General features: G+C 37.1%; 1 protein-coding gene across 5 annotated transcripts in view; it reads right to left on the reverse strand.

Annotated features, from left to right (window-relative positions):
* The window catches only part of ST18 (ST18 C2H2C-type zinc finger transcription factor), a 169,536-nt gene that overhangs the window by 28,349 nt on the left and 119,741 nt on the right, over positions 1 to 21,446 (reverse strand). For all 5 annotated transcript variants that reach the window (XM_064706090.1, XM_064706087.1, XM_064706092.1 and 2 more), the window contains 6 exons: positions 17,108 to 17,905; positions 14,172 to 14,306; positions 12,356 to 12,446; positions 10,778 to 10,882; positions 9,552 to 9,757; positions 6,138 to 6,349 (listed from right to left, as the gene is read on the reverse strand). In XM_064706090.1, coding sequence (XP_064562160.1) covers positions 6,138 to 6,349; positions 9,552 to 9,757; positions 10,778 to 10,882; positions 12,356 to 12,446; positions 14,172 to 14,306; positions 17,108 to 17,905 — 1,547 coding nt within the window. The remainder of the gene's footprint in view (positions 1 to 6,137; positions 6,350 to 9,551; positions 9,758 to 10,777; positions 10,883 to 12,355; positions 12,447 to 14,171; positions 14,307 to 17,107; positions 17,906 to 21,446) is intronic.

Here is a 21,446-nt window from a genome sequence, read left to right on the forward strand (position 1 = left end):
ATGCTAAATATTGTAGTTGCTGACATTTTTCATAATAAAAAAACTTGGGTTAAGTCTGCACAACCAACATTCACATAAAATTCCAGACCTCTGTGACAGATGGCTTAGGAAAGGAAGCCATGTGACTGGGCTGCAGTAGTTTTATAGTGCAAAACCCATAAATAGTGCAGATTCTCTCTACTGACAAAATATCAACTACTCAGAAGGCAACAGCAGCAGCAAGAAGGACCAAAAACAATCAGGGTTTCCTTCTTAATGCAACTTGACATAGAATAATATCAGAAAATCATTCTCTCTGAGAAGCAGATAACAATAGTCTCCACAAGGAGCTCTGATTGATAAGCAGAACATTTACTATTATGGATATTTAAAGCTTTCTCAACACTTGCCTGAAATTAATGTAGAAGTTGGGTTGTCCAAAGCATACCTAATTCCAATCAGGAAAGGCTGGGTAGTGCGTTTGTGAAGTAGTGTGCAGATGGAGTTTAAGTGAGCTCACAGATGCACACAACAATTAAATAAAGTCATGGGAAAAACATCCCCTTTGCCCATTGCAGAACTGATCACAGGTTCACAGCATGGCTTTTTATTCAGAATGGTATAAAAGAGCTATTGCTTTGGTGCCTTCCTAGCAAACTCCAAATGGCAGAGCAAAAAGAGGGAAGTCAGAGTTATTGCTCCAGTTTACATTCCTACTCTGATCCCACCCTCCTCTCAATATGTCTCCTTTGCTTGCTTTACCACATTTATTTTTACATCAATTTTTAAACGGAACTAAAAAGACAAAAATGGCAAATGGGAAAAAATGTTAGAGCAGTGCTCTGACATGCTGACAGAAGATGGCACTTACTATGCTTAGCTCAAGCTTGTAAAGGCTGCGTTCTCCTCACTGAAGGCAAGATCTTATTACTGTTGACTCTAGTGCATGTGTGAACAGGCCTATATTTATCCATTTATCATGACATATTTAAAATACAGCTACTAAAACAATGTAAACTGTTTTGATTATTCCTTAAAACTGTAAGCAAAACAAAGATGAAAATGTATTTTTTAGCTTCCTAACTTATGTTTGTTTTAAGCTGTGTAAATCTTTGCAGCTTGATTTTGATCTTACTCACATTCATATTTACACTGGTGTAAACCAGGAAAATATCCACTGAAACAATGAAGAAAAATCAAGGAGCATGATAGGATACACGTAGTAATTAAATTCAGGTTACTTCTTATCTACTACCTTATAAGTGACAGTCTAATCCCCCCACCTCACATTTTACAAGCAGCTGGTAAAAGGATTCAAGAAAAAATAATTAAAGAAAAATGATGGGAGCACATTTTCTTTATTCTAATAGCTATTCAGTGAAAAAAATAAGGTACAAACAGTAATTTATTACCAAAAATGAAGACTTATATAAATATGTAAACCAAAACAAAAAAATGGTCTGTATACTCCCCAACTGCTCTCTACAATAAAGTCAATCTTTCTTTCAGCCTTATCTTATGACATAAATATTAGGGAATATTTTCTAGTCCTTAATTAGGTCCTGTCCTTAGAACTGAATTACAACAGCTAGGACAATAAAGGATGCTATTTTTTTGTGTCAAATTTCTCCTCCATTTTTTCATATGCTTTTGGACCATCTGATCAGTCATAGCATTTAATACTCTCCAATGTCTCCAGTAATGATTACAAGTTAAGCTTTATCTCAGCTGGATCAGAAAGAGTAAATTATTGTGTCTGCATGTATCTTATTTCAAGCCTGTGACATAAGGGACATTGTGACATGACATATAAGAAAATTCATGTTTTCTTTGGTTGGTATCAGTCATGGAACTTAATACTAAGAAAGTCCAAAGGAACAACATGATCAATGATTTGCATTCCTCCAGGAGTTCAGTCTGATTTGGAAAGCTCAAAAGAGCTCTTAAGTTCTGGTATAGGGAGTAAATGAGACTCCTATCTTGCCATGTGTCTGAATAATATTCTTAATACAAGTCCATCCAAAATCCACAAGTCCATTCAATCTTTCCTATTCCCAGACAACAAAAACACATTCACCAGGTCCTCCGTTTTTCACACCTAAATTTAAGCAACTGAGTGCTTCTGCAGAAAATTAAAATAATAATTTGGGTCAAAATGAGAAAGCTTGTAACAGCCCAACAACATCTGAGACAAAAATGGAGTCACAATTTAGGCCCCAAGCAGTTCACAAATTAAAAAAAAAGCTAGCCAAGAAGGTACTTAGAGAGCAATATGCACAGCAATATTACAGGATGGTACCTAGTGATGCTCTTGGATGATTTTTCATCCTGTATTTAGGCTTTAAGGTATTTGGAGTAAAGTACTGCCTGACAAACATGCTGAGTGCTAACTACAGTTTTTAAATAATTGATGCAATTTTCACTGTCATCAGTATCCAAGAATGGAGAGATAACACAAATTTGTTCAAAAACTAGAATTTAAACTTTAAACATTTTTAGCAAGTGTGATTTTATTTTTGCTTTTTTTGTTGTTGTTTTATTTAAAGGCATAGTGTGCATATGCCATTTTGTCTAAACAGGTGGGAAAAACACCAAAACAGTCAACAAAATGTTTGGCAAGCAGTAGTGATGAGGATACAGATAAACTATTGCCTGCAGCTACCTCACTGAGACATGTGTGGTGAGGACTGTAAACAGGGGAGATCCCTGGAAGTTGTGATGATGTGGATTCTTGCACAGAGCTAGAAACTGCAGGCTAAGCCTCCTAGGGGAACCTTTCTGCTGACTTCTTTGGGAGCTGAATGAAGCTACACAAACTGCAAATCAAGAACAACCAGGAGACTGCATTGGGGTACTGACTGCATGGGAATTGCCTGGTTGGGATTGTTTTCAGGGGAAAAGTTTACATACAGCAGTCCCAGGCTGTATGGCTCAGACGGTGCAACATTAATGTGGCATTAATTATTTTGAAAACTATATCATCAAAGTATCTGACGATCTTACTATTTTGTATGCAACTGATACATGATTCATAGATAAAGTTTAAGATTAATTTTACTGCTCATTTCAGAATAAATGTATTATTCTCATGGCTTATTTTTTAAATTAATACTTTTAAACTTGAGTTATTTATCAAATCACCTTGAACATAATGTCTCTTTGGAAGTTTTTCTCACTAGTGGTACTGTTAATGTGAAATGTGACTTCTCTATCCTTGCTACTCTTCTCTTTCTCTTCTGTTGTCTTGGACTCTCCCTTTTGAACTGATATGTAGAGAATATTTGACTATCCATTTGAATATTGAACATATTTGAATGTCCATCAAATTATTGAAATTTGGAACTATGTTAAAAAATACATTTACTTTTTCATTTAAATGTTATCTGCATATACAGGAAAGGAGTGAATAACCAGGGTAAACCATCTCACTTTCTAGGAGAGGGACAATGCTTTGGGGGTCAATAAATAAAATTTAAGAGACAAAAAGAAAAAGAGATACTGGGGAACACACTTGTGCTAAAAAGCATTTTGTTGTTTTCCCAACTTGTTTAAGCAAGGTAACATATGCATGCCTTGAGAAAATACAAGAAAATGCCACTTACTTGAAATGTTTGAACTTTACCTTCTGCTTTTAAAACTTAGAAGCACAATATTTTTACATCTCTGACAATTGTGCTACTGGCAAAATATTTCCAGCAAGACTGAGAATTCCTCTGCAGTCTCACATACCCTTGTTCTACCACCACACAGCCTCCCATCTGTAAGGAACCAAGGACTGGATTGCAGTGAGGCTCCTGATGCTCAAACACCTTTACAAGTCAGGAGCTTTGATCTGCTGAAGTATGGACGATGCTAATCAGGTTTTCTTAGAAAAAGGAATAAAAGGGTGTTTCAAGGGGCAGGGCTGAGACACTTGATACTGTGGGGCTCTGAACACAGCCACTCCACACAGTTGTTTTCAAATGTGTTGAATGTGTGTGCTGTTGAGTAGAAAAAGGAAATATTTAACTCTCTAGTAATGTGTTGCGTTATTTGAGTTCAAATACAGATAAAGTCTCAAGAGGTTTTTTTAATAATTTAAAAATTTTTAAGATATCCTAGCAATTAAACATTTACATTTGTGGCCACCACCAGCCACAAAACAATTCAGAAACACTGATAAATAGTACTTTATTGTTTCATATTTTAAAATTAAAAAGTGTCTTCATTGAAGAGAGTCTGGCAACTTTATTCACAAATTTTTGGTTTGAATCCTGTACGATCAAGGTAATAAATATCCAAAACCAAATAAAAATGTGTTTTGTGTACTTTTGGACACCAAATCTGTTTGGGGCTTACTTGTCTGTATTTTGGCCAGAAGCTAATTCTGATTCTTCTGTCAGATGTTTTGTAGCAGTATGCCCTCCAGAAAGTCTGGCAAAAGTGGAGGCAGGCAGATAGCAAGGTAGGCAGGTGATTTTCTTTCAGGCTGGATTCCTGGCTGTGAAAAAGGAGTCAGCTATGTGCCCCAAGTGCCCCTCTGTGTCATTACTGTTATGTTCACTTCCATTCAATCCTTCCCTGTGATTTGGCAACTGTGAAGCAGGTACATAGGAGAAAATCTTTGGGTTATGCCTGGTCCCTTTACTGCTCTTCTCTGGCAACAAAGGTCTATTGCTGAGGTCAGCCAAAGGCTGCTGCAGCAATTTAATCCAACCATTGGCATCAATTTCCATTTCCCTACTAGAAGAAGTCTCTATTAAAGACTGATAAAGGTTTTTTGCAGCAGATATCAAGGATGGATTTGTCATTAGGAGAGGTTCTACAGAGTCTTTGGAACAGATAATGAGTTACAGGGAATACCTGTGACCACTCTAAAAAAGTTTACCCCGTGGCAGCTCCCAGTGTTGATTTTAATGTCCAAAACTTCATGCACAAGTAGAAATCAAAAGCAGCAAAGTAGGAGATACCACTCTGCATAGGCACAAGGCTCAGAATACCTGACAAGGTGTTATGCTGGTGGCAAAATTAATGGTTGTACTCAAAAAATAATAGCTAACCTCCTAGCAGTGGTGAATAAACCCTCAACCAAAATGTAGATCAACAGCTGTGGAAGACACACCTGGCCAGAATGAGCCTTGCGAGGCTCAGATAACAGAGGGATAAGGCGGAGTGACACTGATTTGCAGAAAAACAGATCATCTGTCTTTTGAAGAAGCACACCTGCTATGCTGTGTTTTGACAAATGCACCTCTTTTCACTCCCCAGTTACTTCTCTTTAAGTTCTTGTAATGACTCCCTCTTATCTACAAAGAGCTTTCAAAAGTTTCATTGCAGTGGAACATGTGTGACTTTAATGTAAATAATAAACAACAGTGCTCCCACACCACTGCCATCAGAAGAAAATCTCGTCTATTTTCATCAGCATTATAATACTATGTAATGGCACAGAAAATAAGGCTCACAGCTCACACAGCACCATTTGTAAATCATAAAGATCTGTGAGGAAATGCAGAGCAGAAAACAAAACACGAAAGCCACACAAACATCTACAAAATTAGGCAGCTTTCCATTATGACAGACTTGCCCAAATTATCTATCTCCAAACACAGTGGGCCTGATTCTCCACTCTTGCCAGCAGAAAGAGGAATGTTACCAAAGTCAGTTGTTATTCCCCCCTCTCCACCTTGCCAAACTGTTAGGGGCTCCAAACACAACAGACTCCATAGGTAGTTCTGTTCCATTGCTAGCAAATATCTCCTTGATTAATCATATGATCTTTATATTTTTTTTAAGTCAGTCTCCAAAATGATCACTAATGGCAGGTTTCAGAGGGAGAAAAATTCCCTCTTAAAACAGATCTTACTCATTATCCGCCACAGATTGTTGTTGGATTTCAAATAACCTTTTTCTTTTTTCCTCCCAGAAAACTCCCCCCTTGTAATTAGCGCTCAATTATGAAAAGAATTAACAACATAATTCCTGCTATTTATTTAGTTTTATCAGAACTGGTCACTGCGTTACTGATTTTTTTTTTCTCTCTCTCTCTGCCTCTCTTCAAAAGAGCATGCAAACAGAAGCCTCCTTTTGGGGGATTTAATGCAGTCACTAACATGAAAGACAGTTTATTCGCACAGTTCAGTAGCTAGCACACCCTCCAGGTTCTTGGACTACCCTACCTTGGCAGACAGACTCTGTGGTTTGTTGGAGAGGATCTCTGCTGCTTCCCTGCAGCGGGTGGAAAGGTTCAGGATAGCAGCAGCTGCTGCTATGTGGGTGTCTTCACTACATTGACCGTAGCTATAAGAGTTGGCATGGCAAGGGCTCTGTGTGTGGGCGCTAGCGCTAGGCAGTCGATTAGAAAATTTCACTGGATTTGAAAAATGCTTTGCTGTTGAAGAGAGATTTGATTAGCAATTGCATGTATGAAATTTTTCCTGTTAAATCGTTTCGCTTCTCAGACTACAATTTCATACATAAAAAAAAAAATATTCCAAGACTACATTTTAAAACAATCAATTTGCTATTGCCAGTAAGGGTTTACAGTAAAAATGGCTTCAGAAACACCATAATTTAATTTTTCCTAGAGAAATACACATCTGTCAACAAACCTTCTGAGATTTTTTACTCATATTTTACTTATCCTTAACTCAGGCATTAAAAACAATGATGTCAAAGGAAAGACTGAGCAAGCAGTAGTGTGGTATCCACCGTGATTTGACCACCCCAATGGAAAAATGCAATTGTAAATGTACTCTTATAAAGGTTTCCTCTTGGAGCTCTAATGTGCAAAAAAAAAAAAAATCAAAAGTGACTTGTCCAGTCTTAGCAAAAACAATACTGCTTACTCTACCTAGATGAATAAGTCTGTTACCTAAATAGCTTTATTTATGTGGCTAAGGAGAACAAAACCAGGCTCTTGAATGAAGCAGAAAAATCAGATAAAAACATTACTTGTAAGGAACATTCAGTGCTAAGTATTTTGTGGAAATATTTACAAATTTAAGTCTACCCTTTAATCAATAAAAATAATTTGAACATACATATGATCTTGGTTTGCAGTCTTTTGTTGGCTATATTTGGAATAATACACAGATTTATTAGGCACAGAGAGGTCAGTTGAAAATTAAGTACTAACAGGTGAACAGAAAAACACTTTCACAAACAAAAGTGGTGTGTGTGGTTCCTTGTTTTCTTATTCATCAGCAGCATTTACTCTAAAACAGTTAGAGAGAACTCTGCTCTCTCTTCTGGATTTTGGAGCTTGAAATGGCATAAACTGTTGCAGGGAGAACACAGCACCATGATTTCAGTTCTAAAGAAGCAATAATCACTTCTTTTGTCTGCAGCCCTCACAGTGTCCTACAAAGATAAACTAAGCAAAATCCAATTTCTCAGCCTACACCCAGATACATCAAGAACATTTCTGCATATGGCCATCTGCTCATTCCCTAAAGATCTGAGCCCCAAGGCTCTGGATGCCTTTGGATGTAGAGCTTTGGCTGAGTGCTTTCTAACGCTAAGGCATAGGAGGACTCATCTTTCCTCAAACTTGGGATGCTCTGAAAGAAATGCTGGTTTATGTGCTTTGACTGGAGCTGAATGCTATATTCCATTTCTCTAAGCACTAGAGGCATCTCAGTAGAGCAATACATGAAAGCCTCATGATTCAGTCCTCCCTTTCTCTAGTGAAAATTAAAAAGGATTTATCTACCCTGCTGTAAGCACAGCGCTGTAGCACAAACAAGACAGTCTACATTTTTAATGCTTACTACAAGGAAATTTAAATTGTGTTTAAAGACCAGAAAGTGCATTTTTCATTACCTATCCTAAAAGAAAAAAACCCACAACCTACCAACCAACAACAAAACCACCCAAGGCTTTAAAGGGTGTATGTTTTGTTAAAAAAAACCCCAAAAAATAAAAAACAACAAACAAGTTTACAAATGCAGAATCCACAGAGGGCTAATGATGGGCTTTTTGTCTGGCTGCATATTTACATAGGACTCTGAACCCATCACTGCATCATCAGCTTCTTATTGCCAACTTTTGTTTACCTGAAGAGTTAAATCACTCACCAGCTCTTTTACTTTCACCTTTCCATTAAAATAATAGCTGCACATTGTAATCTTTGCAAGAACAACAGGCTGTAAACTTCAGCTCTGATATACTTCATACATAAATTGCATATATATGTATTTGCATTTGTATAAAAACATTTCAATCATTTTTTTCCTTGAAATGAACCTGTGAAATAGACATACATCTGTGCAAAGAGACAGCTAATAGGGAATATTCAATTTTAGAAGCAAAATTGGAAAATCTGCCACCCAAGAAGGTGGCAATGCATATATTTGCTTTCATTTAAGCAAGCCTATTTTCCAGGTCAGATAAATATCTACTTTTCATTTGCAATTTTAAATAGAGTATTTTTATATATACACACAAAACCCAGATACCTACAAACATGTGTGTTTTTGTGTACTCAGACATGTACACAAATAAATAAAAAATATGCAAAATTTTATAAATATATAAAACATATATAACATTTTATAGTATTACATGTATATTATATTATAATTAACTTATATATGAATTTATCAATTAAAAATTTTTTTTTGCTTTTCTGTTCACCTTACTATGAATGTTTTTCTTTGTTGGAGTAAGTGGGACAAAATTTGTTTTCCTATTTTATTTTCCTTTTGGTCATTGACAAAAGAAAAGCCAATTAAGAAGCCTTTTTTTCACATTGTTCTGGTTCTGTTTTCTTCTGAATCCAGTCTTGGTGGAATGAAACATTTGTTTTCCATTTCCCTCATGGGAACAGAATTATTTGTTTATTTAAACTAAAGAATATTTTATAATGGTCAATTCAACGGCAGAACCTTGCCAGTGTTTCCCATGCAGATTCTGAAGAGCATCTGCAATAAACTTTCAGTGTTTGCACTGTGGTATCTCATTTTTACAGAGTAGTGCCTCAGAAAATCAGTAAATGATGCAAGAAGAAGAGTCTTGATAACAATTTGACACAATGAATATGACTGCACTATATCTATGATTTAGTACAGAAATATGAGGTACCAAGTCAAATTTACCCCAGGCCCAGAATTAATGTAGCTGGGGCTCATGCTCATGTAGGAGAAATAATACCTGTGTAGATTCACCTAAATGGTACCTGCAGCATCTTTAAAATTTAACTTGGATTTCTCTGTATTACAGTTCATTACACCTTGTGCAGACACATTCCATGGGACTTGTCTTCTATCCCATAATGATACCTCAATTTAATCAAGGAAGAAGGTAACAGGTAATACATAAAACATTCATTTTTACTCCTCTTTTCCACTGATAACTGCTTTTAAAAGAAGCATCAAAAAAGCAAACTTTGTAGTGATGATATTTAGTGTTTCAAAATTCTATATTTCACAAATTAGTGATTCTAGTTAACATTCTAGACAAAAGTGATTAAAGACAGTTTCTACAGACCTTTCTAGAATTCTCAAAGTTTGAAAGCAGAACAAGCAAAAAGGAAAAAAGAAATCATTGACATTTTGCCCCTTCTTCAATAGAAAACTGAATTTTGAGCTTACATTCAAGAAACTGAGGTGTTTTTCGACCTTGTGTCACAGGTGCTGTTGTGCGTTTGCCAAAGACTTGTGCATCAAAACTGGCATAATCAAATGGGACTTTCCCAAACTTCTCCTGCTCTTTCCCCGGGGTGCCTCTGGAGGAAGTGACTGACTGTGAAGCTCTGTAACTGAACTGAGATAGCTCAGACTGCTTTGCTAAATTTGTCCTGCAGAGAAGAGGAAAAGAATGAAGGAGAAAGATGAGAATGTTTTTAAATAACCTTGTCTTGAAAAATAGGATATGATTGCACCTCATAATCCAAAAGTGTGCTATTATCACATGCAAAACTTCACAAACTAAAAGATGGGGACATTAAAAAATGCAGTATTCTTTAATAGCAGTTTGGGCTACTTACAAGGAAGTTACTCACCTCTAGATTGCCATTTCCTTTAGTTCTGAAAATTTGTCTGGATTTTTTTCTAGCTTTTAGTTTTTTTGGATCAGTATTGTTCTCACTTTACTGTGAATGAGTATGGTATAAATATTATATAAGATGATCTGAAATAATTGCTTGTGCTGTTTGGGAAGAATGAATGATTTATGGTGTGTTATTCCATTTAGTTAATATTCAGTAACTACTTGTCTTTAGTAATTTCCTTAGGACTTTTCATATGTAGAGTTAAGGCACGTGCAGTTGGCAGACACATGGACATAATATTCTGTAATGGCTCTGAAGGAACCATTAGAGCTGATCATGTCAATAATCCACAAATTAAAGTGTCCCCAAATAGACCTGAATATAATAGGTTGTAATGGTCGTGGTGCCAATGATGTGCAAATTATGCGTGTCTGTAGGGTCCATATAACTCAGACAAAATACAATTGCACTAAAAAGTGTTTCTCCTTTTTGATGTCATTGTATAAAATATAAATTAATTAAACCAATAAACTAAAGATAAAGAAATTCTATGAATTGTTCTGATCAGGTTACTTGTTTGGGAGTAAGATTTAATAGGATATATTTGATTGCTTCTCCAAAGATACACCTCTCGTCTTTAATGTCAGCCTCATGCACACGAACCAACAGAAAAATGGTGGTTTATTTTGAGAATCTGATAGTTTTGCAGAGCCTCATTTTGGAAAACTGGGTAACCACTGAAGTGGGTGAAAGATCTGAGGACCAGCCAACAGAGTTTGTGCATAGATAAGAGTTTGTTAGGAGAAACTGGTTTGTGAGGGCTCCTACCTGTGAGTCTGATCATGGCACTGCCCAGCTTTTGGAGACTCGAGCTGGTTCTTTTCTTGGGACATTGCCAGCTTTTCAGCTGCAGCAATTGGACAACCAGAAAGGCTGTTGAAAAGCAAAGGTGAAGAAGAGAGACAACAAGAAAAAAACATTGAAATTAATTATTGTGCAGAGGAGATCCGTGCTGTTTTTCTGTGGAAACCAGTGACTTTGATAGTCTGTGCACTTAAGGGAACTGCTGCTGCTATAGCCCAGATTCATCTGTTTTTCAATCCTTAATGCAAAACTGTGAAATCTGTGTATTTTAGGTGATATATCTGGAAACTGAATCATGTAGGAGTTTTCCACAGTTCAGCTTTGATGTTTTGTGTCTGGCAAGTCACTAGTAAATTTTTTGACAAATGACATTTACTTTATCAGCTAAACCATGCATATAAGCCTCCTGCTGATTAAAAGGAAAGTGAATTTGGGAAAAAAACCCAGGGATATATGAGAGACTGTTACCAAAGAACACATTTTATCATTTTGAGTTGTGCTAGCTTATATTTTCCTGTTTGTTTTATTAGATTAGAACATGTTTTCTTATCCTATTCATGGGTTGCTCATGATACAGCTGATGTGCTTCAAAGATGACTAGGGATTTAAAACAGGAAAAACAAAGGAAAAATATCTGCTTGTTCCTTATATATCCTTGTAGAAAAGGTAATCATATGTCTGATAAAGATTTAGTAATTTTTGTATTAAAAGGATATGATAAATTTTAATTTTGGTGCAGTAACAAATCAATCAATAAACAAAAACCCCAAAATCGCACAGAAATTCAGATCTCTTATGTCTCAAGTTTGATTTTAAGATTGACATTATATTTTCCCAATTTCAGCAGTATGATGGAATATACTGCTTCCAGCAGAAAGCAGTACTGACAAGAGCTGTGCTGACAGCAGTGGCTTGCTGGAGACAGAGAGTGGATCTCTGTCTCACCTGCAGTCCAGCTGTGATTCCCCAGCTGCCTGTCTGGAAGTCTTTTCTCAATTTTACTTTCTCTCCTGCAGGCAGCATGTTAAACAGACAGGAGTGTTCCAGGCAGGAAGATGGTATTTCTGAGGGTAATAATAAGTGGAGCTTTTAAACAGATTTCAAAATAGTTCACTTAAAATTTTCTGGTTTGCTAAAAGGGAATGTGCCCTGATTGGAAGTTCCTGTCAATGGCTAGCATGTAGTGGTGCAAAATAAATGGGTTTTGGTCTCCATTGTGTTTTCCAGTTGTAGCAATAATAATGTATTTTTTCATTCCTTCTCCTTGTACATGATGATTTTTCAATGTTAGGACTGTAATGAAATTGTAGCTTTAAATCTCATCTATGAAAATACTAGTGGAATTTGCCATCCTCTGTGCTGCAGCCATTTTTTATGTAAAGGAATTAAACACAATTATTTGGTTATAAATAATAAAGGCTGCCCTTGCAGTTCATAGACACTCTTCAGTGTAGTACATAGCATCTAATTCCAAGATGTGCCTATCAATTTACTCCCGAGTACGTGTTAGGTTTTAAGTGGACAGGAATATTTCTGCTCTACCTTCGGTGTGTGTTGCGATTGCTGTTGACATGTCCTCTTCCAGTGCATCCTGGGGTGGGACACTTTAAAACATTTTCATGCATGGCAAGAACTAAACAGAAATTAAAAAAAAAAAGTTGATAATAAAAGGCATCAATTAAAAATACATATCTTTAAAAAAATGAACATATCCTCTTTGAATTCAGATTCTCAATTCTTTCACATTTTTATCACAAAAGAAGGGGGGAAGCAAAGGACCTACAACACAGTGAATATGGTGCCTCCAGCATAAACCAGTTTATTTCTATATTGCTGTGGTGAGGCTTCCCACATGCACAAAATTCTTTATACCGACTTCAAAAGAACACAAGTGGAAGTCAGCAAAGGTGTTAAATCATGAATCCCTTTATACACCACTAACACTGGAAAAGGCAGAGGAGCCCTGGGCCATATAGTCCATGTTCCATGGAGCTGCAGTCCCTCTCTGTCCCAGGAAAGGAAATCTCTCAAGTACAGGAAGGCTGTTTATTCATTTTATCAGATGTTTTGAGTATCTCCTTTTGAACATTACACCTTTTGCTCATCTGAGCTGTGCTGGAACTGCCTTGGACCAATCAGTAATAATTCCAAGCATCAGCTTACACTCAGCAGCGATTGCAAACTCTTGCCTGTACATTTCTAATCCTTAGATGTGGATGACCTTTGCTAAAACTGACAGATATGTCTATGTTAAACATAAAACATCTTACAGTGTTTCACAAAAGCTGACTTTTCATTCCACAGGTTTGCTCTGCCAGGAACCAAATTCTAACTACTTCTTTTTTTTTTTTCCCCATTAGGACAGAGCACATCTAATTGGAAGTATGGTAATTAACACAGATTTGTTAATTTTAAGTTTTTAGGAAGTTAATGTTGCTAAGGACTTCCAAATGCAGCCTGCTTAATTCAGCAGATGTTTCCATGAATACAGTTTTGTACCAGATTTAAAAAAGGGGAGAGCTACAGTTAGGAAGAGGATTTTGGTAAAGTGCAAATATCCTTTTAATTTGTTGTTATGCATACCACCACAAAGAACAATCTGACTAACTAGGGTGTTTAAGTGGATAGTTTCACATTAAGTTTTTGGCTTATTATGCAGCATTTCATTGCATAATGTTGCAGGATTACACACACACACACACACACACACACACACACAAGCCAATATTATCAGAGCAGCACAGTCAGAAATAAGCAGGGAAATTCAGGCTAGACTGGGCATAAAAGGGTTAGTGTGATACTGTTACAAGACAGGGACCTGCTGTGGACCAGTGCTGGGATGTACTGATGGAAATAACCTTTTGGAGCTCAGCAGTAAGGGGGATGCTAAAAACATCTCTGCATAAGCATGCCCAGGCCTCTCATCTGTTGGCAGTGAGAGCCAGCAGCCTCCGTGCGCGGCTGCGGCAAACGAGGCCTCGGCTCCGGAACAAGCAGGAGATGTCTGTGCCTTAGCAAAGGTGTGAGAGAACAACTTCATGAAGATTCATGGGACTGCAGCATGCAGGTCTGCTGGCAGCTTGGGAACAGGCTGCCTGATCTTGTTCTTCTCAGGCTACCTAAGGAGCCTGCTGCTGTTTGTAAGGATGATGCCGAGGAGCACCTGAGCTGCGCAAGTGTGGGAAGCAGGGCTGTGCTGTGAGATAGAGGGCAAAGAAGGGGTGATGGCTTCTTTCCCAGTCTCATCCTGCTATCTCATGCTGAAAAAAGGGGATTCTTCTCCAGCAGAAGCACATACTACCCACAATACTGAGACAGATCCAGTTGTTGTTCTGGGCTGCAGGGTGGTGATACTCACTTTCTAGTGGCACTCTAACTTTATGTGGACAGCCTGAGAGACTGCGGTGGTGAGGGTACAGCCCAGTCACGTGCCCTGTGCCATCACATCCTGGGATGGGGCATTTGGTTTCTCTCTTTTCAGGCCTGGGTGAATCTGCAGAGAAATCAGATAAAGATTTTGTTTGGGTTTAGCCCCTGTCTGTGCTCAGCTGAGTGATCCTAGCTGAATGATTTTCTCTATTTTATACTTCAGATTTAATTCTTGTCCAAAGTTTTAACAGGGATGTATGCAACTGAAACATCACTTCAGGTTTTCATAGTGTCCTTTAAACAATTATTTCCCTCTCCCATTATGCCATTTATGTGCTAAATTATATAGCTTTAGGATTGCAGTATCATTTATTCCATTCAGAGCCTCAAACAGGACAGAAGCCACAATCCAATAAGCCAGAAAACTGGCAGCATGAGCCAACAGTAAGATCTATAAAGGAATAAATAAAAAAAGGAGAAACAATCTTTTGCTCTGTTAATGTCAGACTCCAGGAAGCTGGGACAACCAAATAAAAGCTGAGGTGTGAAACAAATAAACAAACAAACAAAAAGCATTTCAACCAGAAGCCATTCCTTAAATATCACAGATCTCTAGGCTGTAGGTTCTTTGTTAGGAAACTGAATACATGCCACTTTACATTTGAGAGGCAAGGCAAGCAGCTCCCTCTGGTACACATGGCAGTGCTGCTTTGTGGAGCAGCCCACAAAGACACTGAAAACATGGAGCAGCCGATACCCTTTCAAAGGCGAGGTCTCAGCCCAGCCCCACTGCTACCACTCTGTAACAGCCTCCCAAATTCTGTTTCAAGCACCTAGAATTGTGCAAGAAGCACTGGTCAGAAAACCTTTATTTGATTTCCAATGCAGGATCAAAAGTCTGGGAGAGAAAGGAATGATTTCTGGTCCAGAAATTCTCTTGTGAGAAATCTGGAGGAAGTGGCCGCATAAATTGCTGAGGATGGTTTTAGCTCCATCTGTGATTGGCTGCCAACAGCATTTGGTGCTGGGGGAGAAAACAGCTGCAGCCAGCACAGGGAGCTGCCTCTTTCAAACTAATTTTTTCTGGACTATGAGGTAGGATATGCTTAGGGACAGAATAACCAGGGGCAGCTGAGGGTTAAACTTCCTGGCAAGTTTTTAGATTAAAAAAAAAATAAAATAAATAAATGGGGAGGAAAGCAAATAGACTCAGCATCATCAGGAGACCACATACTTTTTAGAATCACTGCAAATGGAAAGTGCTGCAATAGTGAACAGAAAATAAAGAGGGACCCAGAAATATGCTTTAGTGTTTTCTCCGGTAATTGGAAAGGTTTATGATGAATAGATTTTTTTCTGATTTAGCATCCAAGAGTGAAAATTAAGAGCTGATGGATTTGATGGTAGATTTTTTAGAAATAAAACCCAGTTAATTATATAAAGTGGCAAAATTATGTGCCCGATACAACATTACCTACAATCATGGTGTTTATACAACCCAAACAAAGCCGGGTATGTTTCTCCATGGGTATTACCTCTGAACTCACCTGGAAACCACAGCTAATTATAATATGAGGTGAATCAGGAAGGGATAGATTCTGCCATTCCTACATCGCTGCTCTTTCCTATGTGTGCTGTGAGAAAGTCACATTGACACCAATGTGAACCTGGCCAATACAGTTGCTCTCAGGGCAGGAAAAGATATTTATAAAGTTCCTGCATAAGCCAAAGTCATCTGAGCAAATAAAAGTTCATGTAGTTCATGCATGCACAGCTTAAGACATGCTAATGAAAACAGTGCCTGAGACACAAAAATGAGATGTCTGCATTTTCTTCCTTAATACTGCAGGAAATATTTTATAGTTGCAGATCCTAAAAATGCCTGTCAGTTCTCTTTCACACTAAATGCTTCAGATAAGTAAATTACTATAATATTTATTTATTATGTCCACAGGGACTACTCTAAAGTTACATTAGAAATACCAAAGTAAATCGTTCATCAAAAGCAGAAATAACATCAGTGCTAGAGTGACCTCGGGATGTTTGCAAGGCCAAAAGGAAAAGTCAAAGGACAGATGAATGTATTGTTACTTACTACAGAAGAGCGTGTGCTTATAAAATGACATCTCTCGATGTTCTGTAATTATCCTCAATTGAGGAGTTTCATACAAGACAGCCCAGTTTATAAATCAAACCCAAATCTTTTAAGTCTCCACTTCTGAAAGCCTGATTAAGTGATGAAAATTGAATTATGTTCCTACACGTTTGTAGGATATCACAAACCCTCAGAAACAATAAAGATTTTGGAATTTACTGGTGTTTCTGCTGAGGGCAAATGAGGCAGAAGAGCATGGCTTGTGCTTTCCTGGCTCAAAACTGCTAGATATAGAAAAATGTAATGTTGATTGATGTAATAATGATTGATACCAATATGCTAATATTATACTTATATTTAACTATACTATACAATACTTGATACTAATGAAGTAGACTGAACTCAGAAAACACATGGCTTAGGAATTAGTTGATATCTTTGGGAGAGGCCAATTTTTCACCCCAAACTTGCCCTTGGGTACTGTTTTAATGCCTTGCCTTTCGGCTGCTGAAACTTTGGAGGTTTGTATTAGCATCCTACAGAGGAGGAAGCAGAGGAGGAGGAAAAGGAGGAGGAGGAATGTCAGTGCCAGCTACACAGGCCTTTTAGTGCCCATTACTGATGATTTCACATAGCAGTTTGGCAGGAAGCCAAGTACCTAGCGTTTAACCTGGTTAGACGTGAGGCACTAGTGTGAAGGTACATAATTAACAAAATTACCAGCTAAATTCCAGATTCTTTACTGTTGCTATAAAACCCAGCTCAGAATCCTCTATCAGTCACGGGACAAATGCTTAAGCCAGCAAGAAGAGCCAAAAATACTTCCTTACGTTTGCTGCTAAATATCTGTCTCCCACCAATGTCAATAACTTTGGTTTGTCTCCTTTCCCCTGCTAGATGCTCCAGAAGAAACCTATCCAGTTCCTTGTAGGTGCTGTGGAACACATGTCCTTGCTCTGCCTGCAGAGCGATTGCTTGCTCTAGCAAACTCAAGTTCCCTTTCGTTTTGTCCAGCTCAACTGACACGTCTGTGGTTTCGGACAGGCACTCATTGTCGTCTTCTTCACTTTCAGGGAAGAGATTCTGGATTCTCTTCTCGAAAGGATCAGAGTGAGGCTCCTGGGGTGCTCTTAGCTCTGTTTCTGAGTCACAGAGTGTTTCACAAGGACCATATTCGACCTCTTCCTTCTTAATTTCTGGAACTTCCAGGATGCTGGGTTGTTTACACTCTACGATATATTTCTGAGTTACATGGGGCTTTACACTAGTTTCTTCCGAGAAATTTGAAGAGCTATCCCACTCATTGTCCATAATTTCAGAGTTACTTTCATTTTCCTCAGATGAACAGTATTTTGGGTCAGAGATAGCAGTCTTTTCCTTTGCTTCAGCTGAGCTAATCAAGTAACATTCATCAGCGTCATCACTTTCTGTTTTCAATGATTGAATGCCACTATCATTTAGATTTTCTGCCACTGCTTGACTAGGTGCATCTTTTGCTACTTTTCCCATGTTCATCAAAGATTTGGCCATGGCATCTTGATAGCTGGAATAGTTGTCTTTTCTTTGACTGGAATTTTCTTGCCCACCCAAATGAGGGGTTTCCTCAGATGATTTTGTAGTACTCTCCTCTGTATGAGAAAAATAGGTAAGAGAAATATGTAAGAATAAATATTTTTTGTATCTTGTAGAAGTGATGTGGAGACATTGACTTACCAATTGCTGTTTCATTACTCAGAAAGGTACTCTGAAATGATCGAATTTACACCAAGGATATGTTTGAAATGACTAATTGTAGAAGGATGAAAAACCCTTCTAAAATAATATATACTTTATATGACAGTTCCAGCACTATAGGAGAAAAAATTATATCCCCATTTCTCACTGATATTTTCTTAGAACACATGCACACACACACACACAGACATATAAATGTATGTAAATATAATGCTCAATATGTTGATATTACATATGTACATATAATCTATATAATCTGCTTGCATATATATATATATATATATATGTATACACAAGCACACAAACACATTTTAAAATTCCTCTGATCTATTTTCACTTTTATTTCATCTAAGATTCCCAAATATTTTCTCAAAATAAACCCTAATAACTTTCCCCGTCACCCTGGATCCCATGAAAGACCTTGATGGAAAAATCCTCAATACTTCACAAAGGGCAAGCTCCTGGTCACCATTGAAATTGCCACACTAAGTGATAGATCAGGTCATGCACAGGCAAACAGAAGTGGTTGTTATGTACAGACTCATAAAGGACTTGTTAAAGACACCACTGAAATGCATCCTGTCTTTATAAACATCTTTCTTCAGAAGAAAAGCAGCAGCCAGCAGGTAATAAAGGCTGCATGTAGGAGAGGTTGTCAGTGTGGAAGACAATATGCCTTTTGTATCTCATTTAATTTTTTATAAACATTTCCTCTGACAAGGACACTCAAAAATACATCTCCATCATCTTCCTTTCTGGTAATTATCTCTCTAAAATCAACACTGGTTTTGCCAGGATCAAGTAAATATTGCCATAGTAACTAAAAGCATTTTTGGATGAAGGGAAGAATTTAGTCACAACACTAGCCCCTTCAATAATGCTGATTATAGGGTACATTCTTTTGTTGGGATCTATTCAACATAAACTGAAAAATTTAACATTTTACTTCCTAGAAAGGAGGATGAATAAACAAGCATAGACTATTTCATAAGATGTGTCTGTCCTTTCCTGAATCAGAACTCCAGGTTTAAATAATAAATTAAGCATAGCCTAAAATGCAAATGAAGTTTCTCTCAATAACACAGTGAGCTATTAAGAGAAAGTGTAAAGGGTTATGATAATTTTAAAGTATTATGAACTACAGAAAACAAATAAAAAGCATTTTCAGTGAATATGTCCAATTCATTGAACTATTCTCTCAATCCACTTAACTACCCACATGTGTACAATAATGATTTATAGACATTATACCTAATTATGCATATTTGGGCTGTGTTAGAGTGCCTAACAAAAGCTCTAGAAAGCAACAATTACCTCTGTTGCTTAGCTACATAGTTTAAAATATTCCTATTAAGTGCAGATTATTGTGGAGGGGAAAAGGGGGACAAAAATGCACATGTGCACCACAATGCATTTCACTTTACTGCTGCCAAACTGTTAGCATTTTGGGTCATTTCCAGTTTACATAATTGTTTGGTTCAACTGTTTGTTATATGTTAAAAGAAAATATTGATTAATTCTTATTCTTCTTCAGAAAATTGGACTCATACAGGGAGAGGTGGCCTTGTGCACTGTGTGCATAAAGTTGTATTTAAAGAAGTGTCTGCAAACCTTCATGTAACTTTCTAGCAGCTGGTCTAGTACCACACACATTGCAGTATTCTGAACAAAGTGTGCCATCTTTTCACATCTCAGCAAGTAAGAATGGTGATTTGGCTCTATGACTAACTTTAGTCACATGGGTTTCCATTATTTGCTCTTCTGCCATTTGGAAAATAACAGAATCCCATCAGTGGGTAATTTCAAAAAGGAATAAGATCTGTCTTGGAAGAAATCTCCTGTCCATCAAAAGAAAACAAACCAAACAAAATGTTCAATGGTAAAAGGTTTTTTCAGTTATTTTTATGTGAGAAAGATGAAAAATAATACAAGTTCATGATAAAAAAAATTTTTGTTCCTTAAATAATCAGTGATTTTTAAAGCAATCTTTAAAAATTTGTTGTTGAATCAGTCTTCATGGTTCAGCTGTCCCAGCTCTGCTTTTTACATCCACAGGGTGTAAATTTACTTTTCAAATAATCAAAACTCAGCTTAGTTTACAGTTGCATCAATCCATGAACTGAATCATTAACTGATCAACTGAAAAGAATCCCGAGTTCATAATTAAGTGAGCAATATTACACTAAGAAATCCCAAGTACCTCCATACCCAGACCAAATGTATGCTTTCACTGAAATTTGTTTAGTAGCTGGTAAAAATTATGCAAAAGATGTAGGTTGCATTATCACTGAACAAGCAGGTTGGAATATATTATGTTGGTATCAAAGAAATATTTTCGAAATCAAGTGGGATTTTTTGTTTTGACTGAAGGGCATGGTTTCCCTACTTTTTTTATCAATGGATTTGGCCCAACACTTGCCCCTTTTTTTAAAAAAGTTAAATAACCTAACCTAAAAAAGTTAAATAACTTGGGTTTGTACCACAGAGTCTACCTTTACACCCATCATAGCAATTTCCCTTCATCAAATTCTTCAAGATGTGCAGAGAACAGAAAAAGGGGAAGAAAAAAGATGCTACTGAGTGCAACTCTGGATGGTCAGGAACCAGGCTGAATCAACACAAAAAATGTGGCTAAAATCCAAACATCTAAAAAAAAAAAAGTCAAAACAAGAATAACAAAACCCCAAGACATGAACCATACAGGAACTCTTACTCCAGCAGATTCCCTTCTGATGTTAGGAGCTAGAAACACTCCCTTCAGCCTGAACAGGCACTGAGAGGTATGGGATTTTTTCCTTGATTATTTTTTCTTAAAAATGTCTTTCAAAAGACAGAGATATTGTGTATCACCTTGCTAATTAATGTTCTGTTTGAAGATGGAGCCACCTTCTAGGCTTTCACCGCAATGGGATGCAGACCTTTGGAAAAATCTCCTCCTAGGAGATTTACAAGTGACAAATGACTGAAAACTTTGCTGTTATAGAAGAGCTGCAAAGACATCCTCTGATTTTAGTAGAATCAGGAATTGACTCTTTAATGTGAAAGACATTCTTCTCCCTCTTCTGTGTGTTTTATAGTAATCATATCTACAAAATTTGTGGGGCTTGTTTTGTTTTAAGGGATTTCAATTTAGACTGGTAAATACACAAATAACTGATCTCAGTTCATGATAAAATAATAGCACAGCCCAGTCTGAAAGGGATCTTAAAAGACCATCTAGGTCCAATCTTTTGCTGTAAAGGGATCCTAGATTATATAATCGACCACCCTGCCCTTCAAAAACATTTGATAAGAAGAAACTGAGTGGAAAATAAATTATCTTTTAATTTTGATAGCAACCAGTAACTGAGTGACATTTAAGTTCATTCAGTTTACATATTATCTATGATTACCAATTTCCCAGTGCCAGATCGCATTCCTTTTATTTTAACATTT

The sequence above is a fragment of the Zonotrichia leucophrys genome, chromosome 2, assembly GCF_028769735.1.
Source record: "Zonotrichia leucophrys gambelii isolate GWCS_2022_RI chromosome 2, RI_Zleu_2.0, whole genome shotgun sequence".
Taxonomy (NCBI): domain Eukaryota; kingdom Metazoa; phylum Chordata; class Aves; order Passeriformes; family Passerellidae; genus Zonotrichia; species Zonotrichia leucophrys.